This window comes from Fusarium redolens (assembly GCF_020744475.1).
Source record: "Fusarium redolens strain MPI-CAGE-AT-0023 chromosome Unknown BKA55scaffold_5, whole genome shotgun sequence".
Classification (NCBI taxonomy): domain Eukaryota; kingdom Fungi; phylum Ascomycota; class Sordariomycetes; order Hypocreales; family Nectriaceae; genus Fusarium; species Fusarium redolens.
This window is the reverse complement of record NW_025763668.1, coordinates 895,796-908,755: the sequence shown is the minus strand read 5'-3', so window position 1 is coordinate 908,755 and position 12,960 is coordinate 895,796. Positions and strand designations below refer to the sequence as shown.

The window sequence follows — 12,960 nt, the reverse complement described above, 5'->3', positions numbered from 1 at the left end:
AGCAAACCATGATGCGATCGAAGATTCTTGTCAGATCCGCTGAAATTCTGAATTGAGGCTCAGCCCTGCGCAAAGTGGCCAGGATGAACTCGCTCCTCGTTTATTCTCCGACCTCGTTAAACTTCGTTCCCGTTACGGCCTCCCTACTCATGCATTCCGGCAAGCCCACTGCGGCTCGGCATAGCCTACTAGCGTCCCCAGCTTTCGTCTATGTATATAGTTTTAAAGAGCGCCCTTCCTGGCATGAATCTCCATCCGCCGGGTCTTTAATCTTTAAACTGTTTATTTTCCCTTCTCTTCATCATGGCCGACACTGAAACTGCAGGCTTTGACTTCAAGCTTTATCGCTACGATCCTTCTCTCCCAGCAGCGATTGTCAGCGTTGCTGTTTTCGCAATCCTTTCAGTACTACATACTTGGCGAATGATTCGAGTTCGCGCTTATTATTTTACCCCCTTCGTCATTGGTGGCTTTTGTAGGTCTACCACTTCATCAGATCGCCCTGTCGACATCGCTAACCTTGACTTCAGTCGAGACTATCGGATATGCTGGAAGAGTATGGAGTCACTTTGACAAGCTCTCAGTTGGTGGCTTCGTGCTACAGGCCATTCCCATCCTCGTCGCTCCCGCCCTCTTCGCCGCCTCGATTTACATGATCCTCGGCCGCTTGATTCGAACCGTCGGAGCTGCCCATCTATCTCTTGTGCCCGTCAAGTGGGTGACGCGCATCTTCGTCACCGGAGACGTTATCGCATTCAGTCTACAAGCCGGAGGCGGAGGTATCCAGTCAGCTGGTACCTTGGACCTCTACAACCTGGGCGAAAAGATCATCATCGCCGGTCTGTTTGTCCAAATCGTGGTCTTTGGCTTTTTCGTCGTCACTTCAATCCTCTTTCATACCCGACTACTCAAATCTCCGACAACCGAGTCACTACGAGGCGATGTACCGTGGGCGAGATATCTCTACGTTCTTTATGCCACGAGTTTCCTTATTCTCGTCCGAAGTATTTTCAGGGTGGTGGAATATCTCCAAGGAAACAAGGGATACCTGATCTCTCATGAGGTCTACTTATATGTCTTTGATGCCATTTTAATGGCCTTGGTTATGCTTATCTTTATGATTTGGTATGTTAAGCATTTGCAGAAGGAGCGCAAGACGGCAGACATTGAGGATAGGGAGTTGTCGTCGTATGAGAGCCCTGAGGACGACCGACACAGGAAGTGAGGAACACAAGCACGCGACGGATAGACTGGTTTCAAATTTTTAGCGTCTCAATTATGTTGTCCCATTAGATACAGGGAATATTAGTTTGTAATTGCTGCACTCAAAAAACTGGTGCTCTCTATTAGTGACTGAATAGCGAGGAGGCGGTAGTGTAGTGCTTTTGGCAGAGCTCAATTAGTTCTTGTGATCGCCTTGGCAGGGAAGCATAATACCTGGTAATATGTCATGATCGCTTTCATTCGTGAGTGCGACACGTGAAAGTGCAATGATGCAACCCCAATTGCAGAAGATGTCGATCTTGTTGCAACCCTGGGGTTACCATTGAGCTTTTTCGCGGGCCATCGGCTATCGGCGACAACCCAAATGATACCTCATTTTCAGCCCAGCGGTAGAGCCGATAACTTGTAAACTCAATTCGCCGAAATTGTCAAGCACCCACGTGCTCCCCAAAGGGAAAGAAAACACCGATGGATGAAACGTCGAACGATAAACGTGATGGGCATGTTCTGCACGTAACGATTTCCGAAAATGCGATGACCACACAAACATTGGCATTCTCGGCGCGTGATTAACTCCTCGTCTTTCATTGGATGCGATTATCTCTTGGTACGGTCTTAATGCAGCTAGAGGTAAGAATTAGCAGGTTTTTCGGATGGTTACCTGTAAATTAACACTGACCATGCTCTATTTGTCCAGGATCATCGGGTCTCTGAGATAAAGCCCACGCGACTTCCTTTTCTCATGATCATCTTGCGCTCTTTTAATCATTTTCTCAATCTTTCAGTTATTCAGGCAAAAATCGACATCATGTCTTCTGCGAAAAAGAGTCAGGATGGGTTGGAGGAGCAGAATGGACCTCACTATGGTACTATCGATGTCAAGGTTGGCAGTCAACAGGATCTTCTTGACCTTCAGGATCTGGACCCTGCTTTCAATCAGAAAATGCGACTCGTCAACGACGTGAGAACATAACCAAATTTCGAGACCGGGAAGAAACTAACTTGGGCCAGGCCATTGACGAAATTGGTTGGACGCCGTATCACCTGAAGTTATTCTTCTTAAACGGCTTTGGGTGAGGACTCTTGAAGAAGCACGACTTGCTTTCAATTACCCTTCAGATTACAACACCCGCTGACTGCTGACCTGTTCTGTTTATGAAGTTACGCTGTTGATTCAATGATCACACTCTTTCAGTCCATCATCGCGACACAAGCCTTCCGAGAGTTCGGAGAAAAGGGCTACGCCAACGGCATGACCATCGCAGCCTACGTCGGCATGTTGACTGGCGCTCTCTTCTGGGGATTTGGCGCCGACATTATCGGGAGAAAGTACGCCTTCAACATTACGCTTTTTCTCTGTTCGATCAGCTGCATCATCGCTGGCGGAATGCCCAACTGGGCATCTCTGGGACTTTTCGTTGCGCTGCTCAGTTTTGGCGCTGGCGGCAACCTCGTCATGGACACAGCTGTTTTTCTCGAGTATCTCCCGAGTAACAAGCAATGGCTTCTAACTCTGATGGCCTGTTGGTGGGGTTTCGGTCAAGCCATTGCGGGTTTCATCGCTTGGGGATTCATGGTCCCCGATCGTTGGAACTGCGTTGATGTTGAGACTTGTACACAAAGTAACAACATGGGTTGGCGATACGTCATGTTCACGGGTGGCGCCCTCGTATTCTTTCTATCGCTTCTTCGAGTCACTGTCATCAGACTTCGCGAAACACCCAAGTACCTGCTCGGTGTTGGAAAAGAGGAAGAAGTGATTGAGACATTCCAGTACCTGGCGACCAAGTACAATCGCACTTGCTCTCTCACTTTGCAGGATCTGGCTGCGTGTGGTACTATCACTTCGGCACATAGCAAGAACCGATTCTCGATAAGCGAGACGATGATCCATATTCGAGGTCTGTTCAGCACCAAGAAGATGACCATCTCAACCGCCAGCATCTTTCTGTCCTGGACACTGATCGGTCTTGCGTACCCTCTTTTCTATGTCTTCCTTCCGTGAGTTGTCATCTTTGTTCATGCACCTGGAACATGAGAACCCTCCCCTCTTTGACCTTTCAACAGTGTTAACATAATTATAGGTCGTATCTTGCCAGCAGAGGCGCTGTCTTCAATCGCTCAAAGTTCGAAATCTGGCGTAACTATGCTCTGACAAACATCAGCGGTATCCCAGGCCCCGTCGTTGCGGGTTTTATGTGCAACACCAAGCTTGGCCGCAAGTATACAATGGTCATCGGTGCTTTGATCAGCATGGCCTTCTTCTTTGCCTATACTTCTGTGAAGACATCTGTGCAGGACATCACGTTCACTTGTCTGATCGCCTTCTGCATCAACATCTACTACGGCACTCTTTATGCCTACACTCCTGAGGTTCTGCCAAGTGCTCATCGTGCTACTGGAAGTGCTATTGCTGTCGCATGCAATCGCGTGATGGGAATCGTATCAGCCGTTGTCGCGAGTGAAGCTAACACCGACACGCCTGCCCCTCTATATGTCTGTGCTGCATTGTTCCTTGCAATGGCAGCCGTCTCGGCATCATTCCCATTTGAACCATATGGACACCGAAGCTCATGAAGGATTGACTCGTTCAAGTTGCAAGCTCTGAATGATTTGACGATGGACGGAGAAGTCTTCTTCAAGCTTCACCACGATACAACAGGAACTGGATGCTATGCAGGTAAGTCACTCCTCAGTCGAGGAGGCGCATTGTGACTGACACCGACAAAGAACAAGCCCTGAACTGCAGGCCAGAGAATGCTATAACCGTACAGTAGAGGTCACTGCACCCTCGTAAGCTGACCAACAGAAAATATTCTTAAGAAACAGTGTTTAGCAATGAATTGTTTTGAGCAAAAACCTTATGTTCCTCGTAACTCCATTAAACCCAACGAGCAGCAGTTGAGAAATTGGCAGCGTCTGGCCTTAGCGACGAGAGTAAATGCTTTAAGTTCTTTATAGAAGCAAAACAGTATTATTTGTAACCAATTGCCGAATGAGGTTAAAGAATCATCCGGTCTATGATAATCAGCTTGTGCATGTCGTGAATAGTATCACAAACGAATGAAAACACTTACCCCAATGGACCAACATCCCGTCTCAAGACTTGACTTTCATCAGAAAACGTTGAGTGTTCATTCGATGAGCAAGTGGTCCATTCGTCCAACATTTGTGAGTCACGGCCGTGGCTTCAAGCATTCGATCCACCCGCCGATTTCTTGTACCCTCACAGCATGCTCTCTTTCATCTCCCCCCTCCATGGCACAAGATTTGGAGCATTGGTATCGCATCTTTCTCTTCTTGATCATTTTCTATCCCATCAATCTTCCCCTTCCGACCTTTGCAACTCATTTGCAGCCCCTGAATACGGTATGTCCCCAAGCCAATTCACTCGTTCATCTTTTTCAGCTAACAAAATCCCAGTCCGGGTATCTATTCTCAAAGGCCGACACTCCAACACGTAAATCAGAGTCTACAACTTCAAACAAGTCAATCCTCCCAAGAAGACCATCGTGTCTTCAGCAATGTCGGAAAAGTCAACCTCACGATCCAAGCGCAACTCCCCGAAGCGCAGTCTCGCGTCCGGTTCAGCAACAAGCGATGCAAAACGCCGCAAGAGCGAACACGTCAAGAAGTTCACTGAAATGAAGCTTGGAGACATTGAACAGATCTTTCAGAACTCACGAGACGCTCTCAGCAAAGCAGAGGATCTGTACCAGGACGCTGAAAAGGCGCGCACCGAAAAGATGGAAACCTACATGGATGCGACAAAGGCCATGACAGGTGCGCATCAGACACTGTCGAGCGCCGTGATCCGGAAAGTGAATGCGACGAAGGACGTCGCCAGACTGGAAATGATCAAAGATGCTCGTGAAGCAATTGAGAAACGGGATAACCTGCAGATTCAAGTCGACAAGCATAAGAAGGAACTCTTTGCGGTGGAAACCAAACTCTTGATGTGGGATAACATCGCCAACATGGCGGTAGAAAATCTCAAGGAAGAGGATCTGGAGCAACTGTTCCTGTTCCAAGGGTAGAGACTGTGCGGACAGAGGCGGTATTAGGTACTTTGCGATGGATTGTCTCAGCTCCCGGCTTTATCTTCATGATCCTTGGTGCACTGTAGCTACAACGCGGATTATTATTGCACGGCCTTCGGTCTGTGCCTGGACAATTTGTTACAATACATTGCTTAAAGGCCAGGTGGCGTTTTGCGGCAAGTCATGCTTCCATAGCAGGGTTGAACACACGGAGCGATCGTTGTTAAGTTTGTCACATTTGTACGTGTGATGCTACGCAATGACATTTCGCTAGGCAAGTTGGTAAAACATTGCGAGTTCCCTCGAGTAGTGCTTCATGTCTCATATTCTGACGGAGAAAGACACATGTATGTTTGTCAGCAGCAAGTGATGGCTGGCCTGCCTTCTGATGTAGTCGTTATGGAACTAGAAGCATTATGGTTAGGTGATTCCATAGCTTCCAGTTTGTCTTCTCTCTCTGCAACAGAATTCTCTCAATGTTTCTGGTGCGCTCGTAGTCCCCGTAGTCGACTTACTACCATAGGATCCGCCGTGTTTACGCCTGTTGTGCAACTCTCTTGGTAGCACTACGAATTCCCGAATGGTTCCATGTAGACTTGCAGGACGATAGCAGACGACAATGAAGCAGATGAACCAAGCTGGATTCCATCTACCTTCAAGCTCGTTATACCACGGACTTTACGGCCCGACGTTTCTGACCACATAGAGTGCCTGTCCTGGGATGGCTGTGGAATGAGTCTAGAAATAACTGTCAGGTTCTGGGTGTGAAGAAAGACTTCGTATTCTACACTCTTGCCACATGGCTACTTATAGGTCAGCTCAAAGAGCACTAAGCAATGGTCGTGTAAGAATGGCTCCTTTCTCATCATCTCTTAGTCGCGGCTTCAAAGCAGCCGCCGTCGACGAGGGTCCCCCTTGTACAACAAACAAATGGCCTTGGCGGTTGTTACGTTGCGATGCTGCAGTGGATACTCTGTCTGCTTCGGGTCTTTGACCCGCGACCCTTGTCTTGAGCCAAGCCAGCCTGGACCTTTATAATCAAGATGCCAAGACTGACCGAAGGATTCCAACTGCATATGCAAATTTCGTTCATACTTCCGTTCTTCGAATGGTTCGAGTTCGCAAATTCCTTCGTCCAAGTCACGATGCTCCTCCGGTATTGGGACTAGTACCGGAATAATCCATGCATTTTCGGTGACTGAGTTATGTACGAAGGCCAAACTGATACTGAAAGGTTTCCGTGAGGCATGCTGTCTTACAAGAGGCAGAAACGTATAAATACCTCGACAAACCCTCCAAACTTCAGCAAAACATCATTCACATTTCAATCACTCTCCATCTTTCCATCCCTTCCTGATCGTCAACATGCAAGTCTCTGCCCTCCTCACCGTCTTCTCCCTTGCCATTGGCACCAACGCCTGGGCTCAAACCGGAAACGGAGAATGGATCGCCCATAACAAGATCTATGATGTTACCAACTCTGGATTCGCCAGTAGGTTCCCCATGCTGTCTTATACAAACCCAGCTTTTACTGATACACCCAAAAGAGGCGACTATGGAGGCTTGCACGTACAGGAACACAGAGACCCGCGTTCCCATCGGCCAACCCTGCAAGTACTGGTTGGATGGTAACGGACGAATTGCTTCTGGAGGTAAGTCTCTTGATCAGGGTGATGCATAGAACTAGAGGTCTAACGCAGGGCTCAGTTTGCCGGGAGGATCAGTACATGTACTACTGCGGTTAGGCTCTGATTTGAGTAGCTTCTGTGATAGAGTCCGGAGGATTCAGTGTTTTCATGGCCGGGTTGGGACTTAAGAGAGTACTTATCTTCAAATTGACATTGAAGGTCATATCACAAGTGCTCTTGATTCTTCTCTTGATATGTTGATGTAAGTTTAAAGTCGCAGTAGCTGCCAATGGCCATTATTTCTTCATGTACTGCATAAGGTAGCTTCTTGTCTATAGACCAACCATTCTAGTTGAATACTTCCCTTATGCTCATCCATGTTCGTGCATGTCAAGTGGATAACACAGAATCCCGATCTCATGCCAAGTCCAGATGAAGAGCGAGGTTAAGCTTAGCCGGCTGAGGAACGCCACCCCGGCCGGGCCGTTCCTTGGCCTGCATGTCAACCCCTGGCTTGAGAACAAGGGACGAGAGAATTGTTTATTACCAGACCAATCCGAAGGAATCTAGACCGAGGCAAATTTTGTTGAGTCTTACACATAGTTATATTCGTGGTCCATGTTACACTGCGGGATATTTTGTTCAGCAACCCAACGGGACATTTCATAGGGTTACCCACTAATGATTGATGGTTACATGGCTGGCTGTCATCAATCTATACTCTGGCGCCTCGGAAACATCACCAGTTATGTAGCACTCGAGACCGATATATCCTTTCCTGCTCTTGGTCTCGATATCTCGAGGGACTCTTCTGAATCTTGCTTGCCCAGTCATGAACAAGGTGCTCCTCGTTAAATGGAAAGTGAATCTCCGGACTCTCGAGACCTAAGCGTAGTCGACCCTATCTAACACCAACTGGACACAAGCAATTGAAGAAGAAAATATATTTATCGCCAGTGTTACCAATGACCATCAACCGCTAGTTTCTATACTGCGTTTCGGTCACCTCGTCACCAATTCTTTGCCATCTGCATCTGCCTTTACTTCAGTGGCAAGGCCGTAATCAACGGCACTATGGCTGACTGACGGCTCAAAACAAGCGGTGGTCGTTGTGTTGCACAAGAAGATATTCCACCACGGGTCTTGCTCTCGTCTTCGATCGTTAGTATTTTTCACCAAGACGGAACTTGTTGGAAAGATCAGTAGTTCTCGTATCTCGCTGTCCTTAGAACTCAAATGGTTCCCCTAAGTCCTGTAATGTTGGTTTCGGCTGCACAGTTCATCAGGCACAGTGGCCTTCCCAATCTCTTCAAATATACTGTCACAATCAACATACGACGAGTTTCGATCAAATGTCACGAAGCGAGTCTCCCCTTTCTGCCACCGACGAACCTCCAGTCGCACTGACCTGCTGATGGATCGACCAGAATCAAGTATTTATATACAGCGCACGATGTCTCGTCAATTTATTATCGTGCCTGAAAACTGTGAACGTTCCACTTTTCTCGCCGACAGTGATGCGCTAGCCGATGGGAGACCCTTTTCAAGAATCCGACTTGACTCCTGCACATCGCTGAGGCATTCTCTAACCACTAGCCGAAGCGAGTCTCGTCCCTGGGCAGATGCGTGGCCGAGCTTATTGTATATAGTTCCAGGCCTTATTTCGTCAGAGGCAATAGCATAATAGTCTATTTAGAGGAGCCCAATCAGCGTTTACCCAGGCCGATTTCGTAAGGTGTTGTTTGGTGATGATCGCGCTGGCTTCCACTAATGATGAAGGCTGCCGCAACTGGTGAGACACGTGAGCTCTGTAAATCTATATACTCTAGCCATGCCAATTGCTCCCTATGGCGGAGTCCACATCATGGAAGGCGGATAGAAAATCCTTAGAGTTGAGTGAATGCGATGAGCTGGAGATAATCAGCCCTCTCCTTCAAGCATGCCTTCATAGCACGGTTGCTACAATTGTTTCGCCAACATTTTTTCGTAGCCGCGTTTTCCAGCTAGAGAAACAAAGGAGCTATGGCGAAAGCTGTTCTCAATGGTAATTTTTACTTGCTCAATGAGGTTGTTTTCTCTATCCTTTGTCTGTTATTCGCGGTCCTCTGATGCCGCACCCATTGACCAGGCGTTTGGTATCTACAGGGGACAGGTCACTGGGCAGTGTCCTGTGGACTCTTGGGTTAGGCAGTCAGCCTTGTAACCTACGTCACCCACCACTATGGAGAGGGCGGTCGGAAACTTGTTGGCGAACTGCCTATCCATCCGGACACTTTTCTAATCGGAAACTGAATATCGAATAGAAGAGAAGTCAATTGGCTATAGTCCGCCCTATATCATTTTCAATCCAGTTTTAGAGCGTTGTTTTGTGTCCAAACGGTGGCGTAGTGATCCTTCGGACTCAGCCTCGAGGCTCATCAATCCACTCAACGGATAAAACGGAACGAATCCTCCCAAGTCAAGAATACATAAAAGCTTTGAATACAACCCATTCCCTGCTATGACAAATATCTCAAGACTCCAGCATCCAGCGCCATTTGCATCAACTTAAATATAGCAAACCAGAAACCGTCAAGCAAAATGTATTTGTCTTTCTTCGTCGAGTTCTGTATTTTCTCCATTGGCTTCACTAGCCTCGCTGGTGGAGTACTCGCCCTCTATAACCCAAGAAACCAATACAAACTCAAAGGCATTCCAGACATGGGATCCTCAGACGATCCCGCCAGCTTCGCGCCGATATATATGCTAGCAGCAAGAGATATATCTTTGGGCATCTTTATCCTAGCACATCAATTCCAAGATAACCATATTGCTATCGCTACCATCATGGCCGTCATGAGCTTCATGAAATTCGGCGATCTTCTTAGTGTTCTTGCAGTTGGAGACGGAAAAAGGTCGCTTCCGGGTATTTTGCACTTTTCTATGGGTATTGGTTATCTGGGCTGGGTGGTATATCTGTGCAAAAACTAGTCCTGGGGTTTTGAGAGACATATGTACTGAATCATCGTTCTCGGGTTACACTCATTTACTTATACGGAAGGTTAAATGACTAGTCGACGTTCCGATTCGGTATTCCAACATTAAAAGATCATAGAAAGGGGATGGTTTGAGATTAACTGTTGCCGTTAGGCGGAATTGGTAGCCATCTGAACTTTGCGCCAGCTAGACGGTTCATCAGCGCCACTCCGATGTGACATTGGTGGATTAAAACCTAGGCAGCATGCCGAATCTGGGGTTAAAATGATCCAGAAACTCGGAACCAAGCGGGATGACGGATTAGGGGCATAAATAGACTTTGGCGGGCGACGCTTTTAGGTGGCATTGCTTGATCGTAATTAAACCTTGTTCGATTACCAACATACGTCAATACCAAGTGCCGAATGAGCTACAAGCAAGGTTCTTTTTCTCTGGATGATTGGAACTACAGAGTATGCTAACAGTATCAATAATTATTAAACAGAAAATACGATACGAATGAATCAATTCAAGAGGCGTGTTGCCTAAAAGATTTCAAGTACAAGGCGGCGTGCGTTGACTGTCATCTTCGCTGGGAACCTAGTGCCGAACTAGCAACAACAATCGAGCGCTGAGAAGCATAACCAGTCCAACTGCCGACGACATGGGTCCCAAAACTTGCGGGCAAAACTAGCACCAAATCAAGCATCTTAAAATGAGGAATTTACACACGGAATCCTCGGCATTCTAAGCAAGAAAGCTTATTCAGATACGCCATGGCTTATGCTGTGTGACACCGTTATTCTCACCCGTCGATAAAACCCCGAGCTGTCCTACCATCCTCTCGCTCCTCACTCACGCACCACTCTCTTTCTCCTCAGTCCCTCCTTTCACGATGAAGTTCTACACCTCTGCCCTCGCTTTGGCCTCATGTGCCACCGCCATTGTTGTCCCTGCTGGCACTGCACCAAAGTACGACGTTGATATTGCGATCATCGGCGGTGGATCTTCTGGTATCCACGCTGCCATCAACCTTAAGGATGATGGTTTGAAGGTTGCTGTTATTGAGAAGGATAAGCAGATTGGCGGCCATGCTCAGACATATGTCAACCCTGTGACCAAGAGGCCTACCAACATCGGTGTTGCGCTCTTCGAAAACACCAAGACTGTGCAGAAGTACCTCGGTCGCCTTGGTGTTGCTCTCGCAAAGAACAACCCCTTCTCTGCTACTACCAGCACAAACAAGCAGTATGATTTCACTCTGGGCATTCCCATTCCTGCTCAGTCTCAGGCTCAGGCTGCTGCTACCAAGGAGGCCATGGCCGCTGCTATTCAAGCTTATGCTCAGAATGTCCTCCCCAAATATCCCTGGATCGACCAGGGTTATTTGATCCCCAACCCTGTTCCGCAGGAGCTTCTTTTGCCTTTCGGAGAGTTCGCTCAGAAGAATAACTTCAGCGCCATTCTTCCTCTTATCAGTCAGCTGAACTGGTACCCCGGCAACATCACCGCCATCCCCACCATCTACGGTATCAAGAAGTTCGGCCCTGGTCTTCTCCAGAGTGTCTCCAGCGAGTTCCTCGTTGCCGCATCGGGCGACACCCGAAGCATCTATGAAGCTGCCGCCAAGGTGCTCGGAGACAGCATCTATCTCAACTCCGAGGTCGTCAAGGTTCGACGAAATGCTGAGGGTAAGGGCGTTGTTGTCGTCTTCAAGCAGAATGGCAAGACTATCACCCTCCGGGCGCGCAAGCTCGTCGTTGCTATTCCTCAGACACGCGCCAACACCAAGATGTTCGATCTTTGCGAGAAGGAAAGGAAGCTCATCACCAAGTTCTCTGCTTTCGGCTATGTTGCCGGTGTTGCTCACATTCCCGGTCTTGAGAACGGTCTCCAGAACGTCGGTGCTCTCACCCCCGCCAACGTGCCCCTCGTCCCTGGCAGCAACGGCTACTTCCAAACTGGTTCACCCAACGACTTCCTCATCGGTGCTGCTTTCGACAACACTGACTACACCCTCGCGGATGCCAAGGCTCTTATGCGCAAGGAACTCGCCACTGTGGCTCGTGTTGGCGGTGCCCCAGCTGATGCTGCCGGCAAGGTCACTTTCCCTATGCTTGAGGACCATGCTCCTTACTACCTTCACGTTACCGGCCACGATATTGCCCAGGGCTTTTACCGTGATCTCCTTGCGCTTGAGGGATATCGCAACACTTACTGGACCGGTGCTGTGTTTGCTGGACACAACAGCGGTTTGATCTGGAACTGGAATGACGGTACGGTTCTGCCTGCTATTAAGCAGGCTCTTGAGCTTGAGACTTCTCTGTAGAGTGGACTCTCATATGAGATTATGTATTACTTTCGCTATAAATCTTTTCTTTTTTAAACTTTCATAGAAATACTACGATTTAATGCAAGGCGCTGCAAATAATGTCCCAATAAATATCTTGCAAAAAGTAACACTTTCATTGCGGCTCTTCGATAGCCAAACCAACACATGCCAACCAGTAGATGCGTTGTACATTGCATTCTTGAATCACCTAAATTGTATTGCATTGCCTTTCGTGACTGCCCATAACGTTTGCCGGCAAAGGCCGTGGAACCATTGTCCCGCGGTTGAATAAACTCCAATGTGAAAAGAATTTGCACAACACCACAAAAAGAGCGCGAAGAGGCTACTACAACCATTCCAATGCGTAATCAGGGAATCGAACCCTGGGCTCCCCGACGCTGCTCGAATGGCAACGGAGAATTTTACCACTAAACCAATTACGCGGTGCGATTGTTGAAATTCGGACAATCTCCATGGTGCTCAAGTTTTTTTTTGGTGGAGCTGGGATGGACTCAAGAACTTCAATGCTCACCCTAGAGCTGAGGTCCATTTTCTTTCTCTGTTCGTCCTAGCGTCAATCGACTACCGAACCAATGCGATGCCATGATTCCTCAACAGTGGGTTATCAATTTACCTGTTGGAGTTTAGCTCTCGACAGCCGCACGTCATATTGAATGTCACTAAAACTACTGGAGACGCTTTGTATATCACTGCTGCGGATTCCCCTCCGCTCACTTGATAACTTCCCCTCTTCAACTCTCAGAGTTGTTGAAATAAGTAC

The 12,960-nt window shown here is 47.9% G+C and overlaps 6 protein-coding genes and 1 non-coding gene across 7 annotated transcripts; 6 read left to right on the top strand and 1 right to left on the bottom strand.

Annotated features, from left to right (window-relative positions):
• Window positions 1–235: 235 nt before the first annotated feature.
• On the top strand, window positions 236–1,352 carry BKA55DRAFT_638999 (RTA1 like protein-domain-containing protein). Its single transcript, XM_046197094.1, has 2 exons — window positions 236–475; window positions 531–1,352. The coding sequence occupies exons 1-2, from the start codon at window positions 304–306 to the stop codon at window positions 1,223–1,225; spliced, it is 867 nt and encodes a 288-aa protein (XP_046051883.1). The 5' UTR covers window positions 236–303; the 3' UTR covers window positions 1,226–1,352.
• A 370-nt stretch (window positions 1,353–1,722) lies between these two features.
• Window positions 1,723–4,218, top strand: BKA55DRAFT_562152 (major facilitator superfamily domain-containing protein). Its single transcript, XM_046192236.1, has 6 exons — window positions 1,723–1,854; window positions 1,922–2,185; window positions 2,236–2,297; window positions 2,386–3,225; window positions 3,309–3,904; window positions 3,955–4,218. Exons 1-5 carry the CDS (start codon window positions 1,816–1,818, stop codon window positions 3,799–3,801), a joined length of 1,698 nt encoding a protein of 565 aa, XP_046051882.1. The 5' UTR covers window positions 1,723–1,815; the 3' UTR covers window positions 3,802–3,904; window positions 3,955–4,218.
• A 264-nt stretch (window positions 4,219–4,482) lies between these two features.
• BKA55DRAFT_536876 (uncharacterized protein) lies at window positions 4,483–5,261 on the top strand (the record flags this gene model as incomplete). The annotated part of the gene is made up of 3 exons (XM_046189871.1): window positions 4,483–4,593; window positions 4,648–4,684; window positions 4,714–5,261. 3 exons carry the CDS (start codon window positions 4,483–4,485, stop codon window positions 5,259–5,261), a joined length of 696 nt encoding a protein of 231 aa, XP_046051881.1.
• Window positions 5,262–6,629: 1,368 nt separating this feature from the next.
• Window positions 6,630–7,009, top strand: BKA55DRAFT_687458 (uncharacterized protein; the record flags this gene model as incomplete). The annotated part of the gene is made up of 3 exons (XM_046199070.1): window positions 6,630–6,756; window positions 6,812–6,916; window positions 6,972–7,009. The coding sequence occupies 3 exons, from the start codon at window positions 6,630–6,632 to the stop codon at window positions 7,007–7,009; spliced, it is 270 nt and encodes an 89-aa protein (XP_046051880.1).
• Window positions 7,010–9,377: 2,368 nt separating this feature from the next.
• BKA55DRAFT_562151 (uncharacterized protein) lies at window positions 9,378–10,097 on the top strand. Its single transcript, XM_046192235.1, has one exon. It carries the CDS (start codon window positions 9,473–9,475, stop codon window positions 9,860–9,862), a length of 390 nt encoding a protein of 129 aa, XP_046051879.1. The 5' UTR covers window positions 9,378–9,472; the 3' UTR covers window positions 9,863–10,097.
• A 544-nt stretch (window positions 10,098–10,641) lies between these two features.
• Window positions 10,642–12,622, top strand: BKA55DRAFT_562150 (uncharacterized protein). Its single transcript, XM_046192234.1, has one exon. It carries the CDS (start codon window positions 10,743–10,745, stop codon window positions 12,174–12,176), a length of 1,434 nt encoding a protein of 477 aa, XP_046051878.1. The 5' UTR covers window positions 10,642–10,742; the 3' UTR covers window positions 12,177–12,622.
• On the bottom strand, window positions 12,541–12,622 carry BKA55DRAFT_t103. The gene has a single exon. It is a non-coding gene; the product is annotated as a tRNA-Gly (tRNA).
• Window positions 12,623–12,960: the final 338 nt, after the last annotated feature.

Bases quoted from the DNA above. Each gene is read 5' to 3' on its own strand.
- BKA55DRAFT_638999 (XM_046197094.1), top strand. From the start codon at position 304: ATGGCCGACACTGAAACTGCAGGCTTTGACTTCAAGCTTTATCGCTAC. The intron at 476-530 runs GTAGGTCTACCA...CCTTGACTTCAG, and splicing joins CTTCGTCATTGGTGGCTTTT to TCGAGACTATCGGATATGCT.
- BKA55DRAFT_562152 (XM_046192236.1), top strand. From the start codon at position 1,816: ATGCGATTATCTCTTGGTACGGTCTTAATGCAGCTAGAG. The intron at 1,855-1,921 runs GTAAGAATTAGC...CTATTTGTCCAG, and splicing joins CGGTCTTAATGCAGCTAGAG to GATCATCGGGTCTCTGAGAT. The intron at 3,226-3,308 runs GTGAGTTGTCAT...ACATAATTATAG, and splicing joins CTTTTCTATGTCTTCCTTCC to GTCGTATCTTGCCAGCAGAG.
- BKA55DRAFT_562151 (XM_046192235.1), top strand. From the start codon at position 9,473: ATGTATTTGTCTTTCTTCGTCGAGTTCTGTATTTTCTCCATTGGCTTC.
- BKA55DRAFT_562150 (XM_046192234.1), top strand. From the start codon at position 10,743: ATGAAGTTCTACACCTCTGCCCTCGCTTTGGCCTCATGTGCCACCGCC.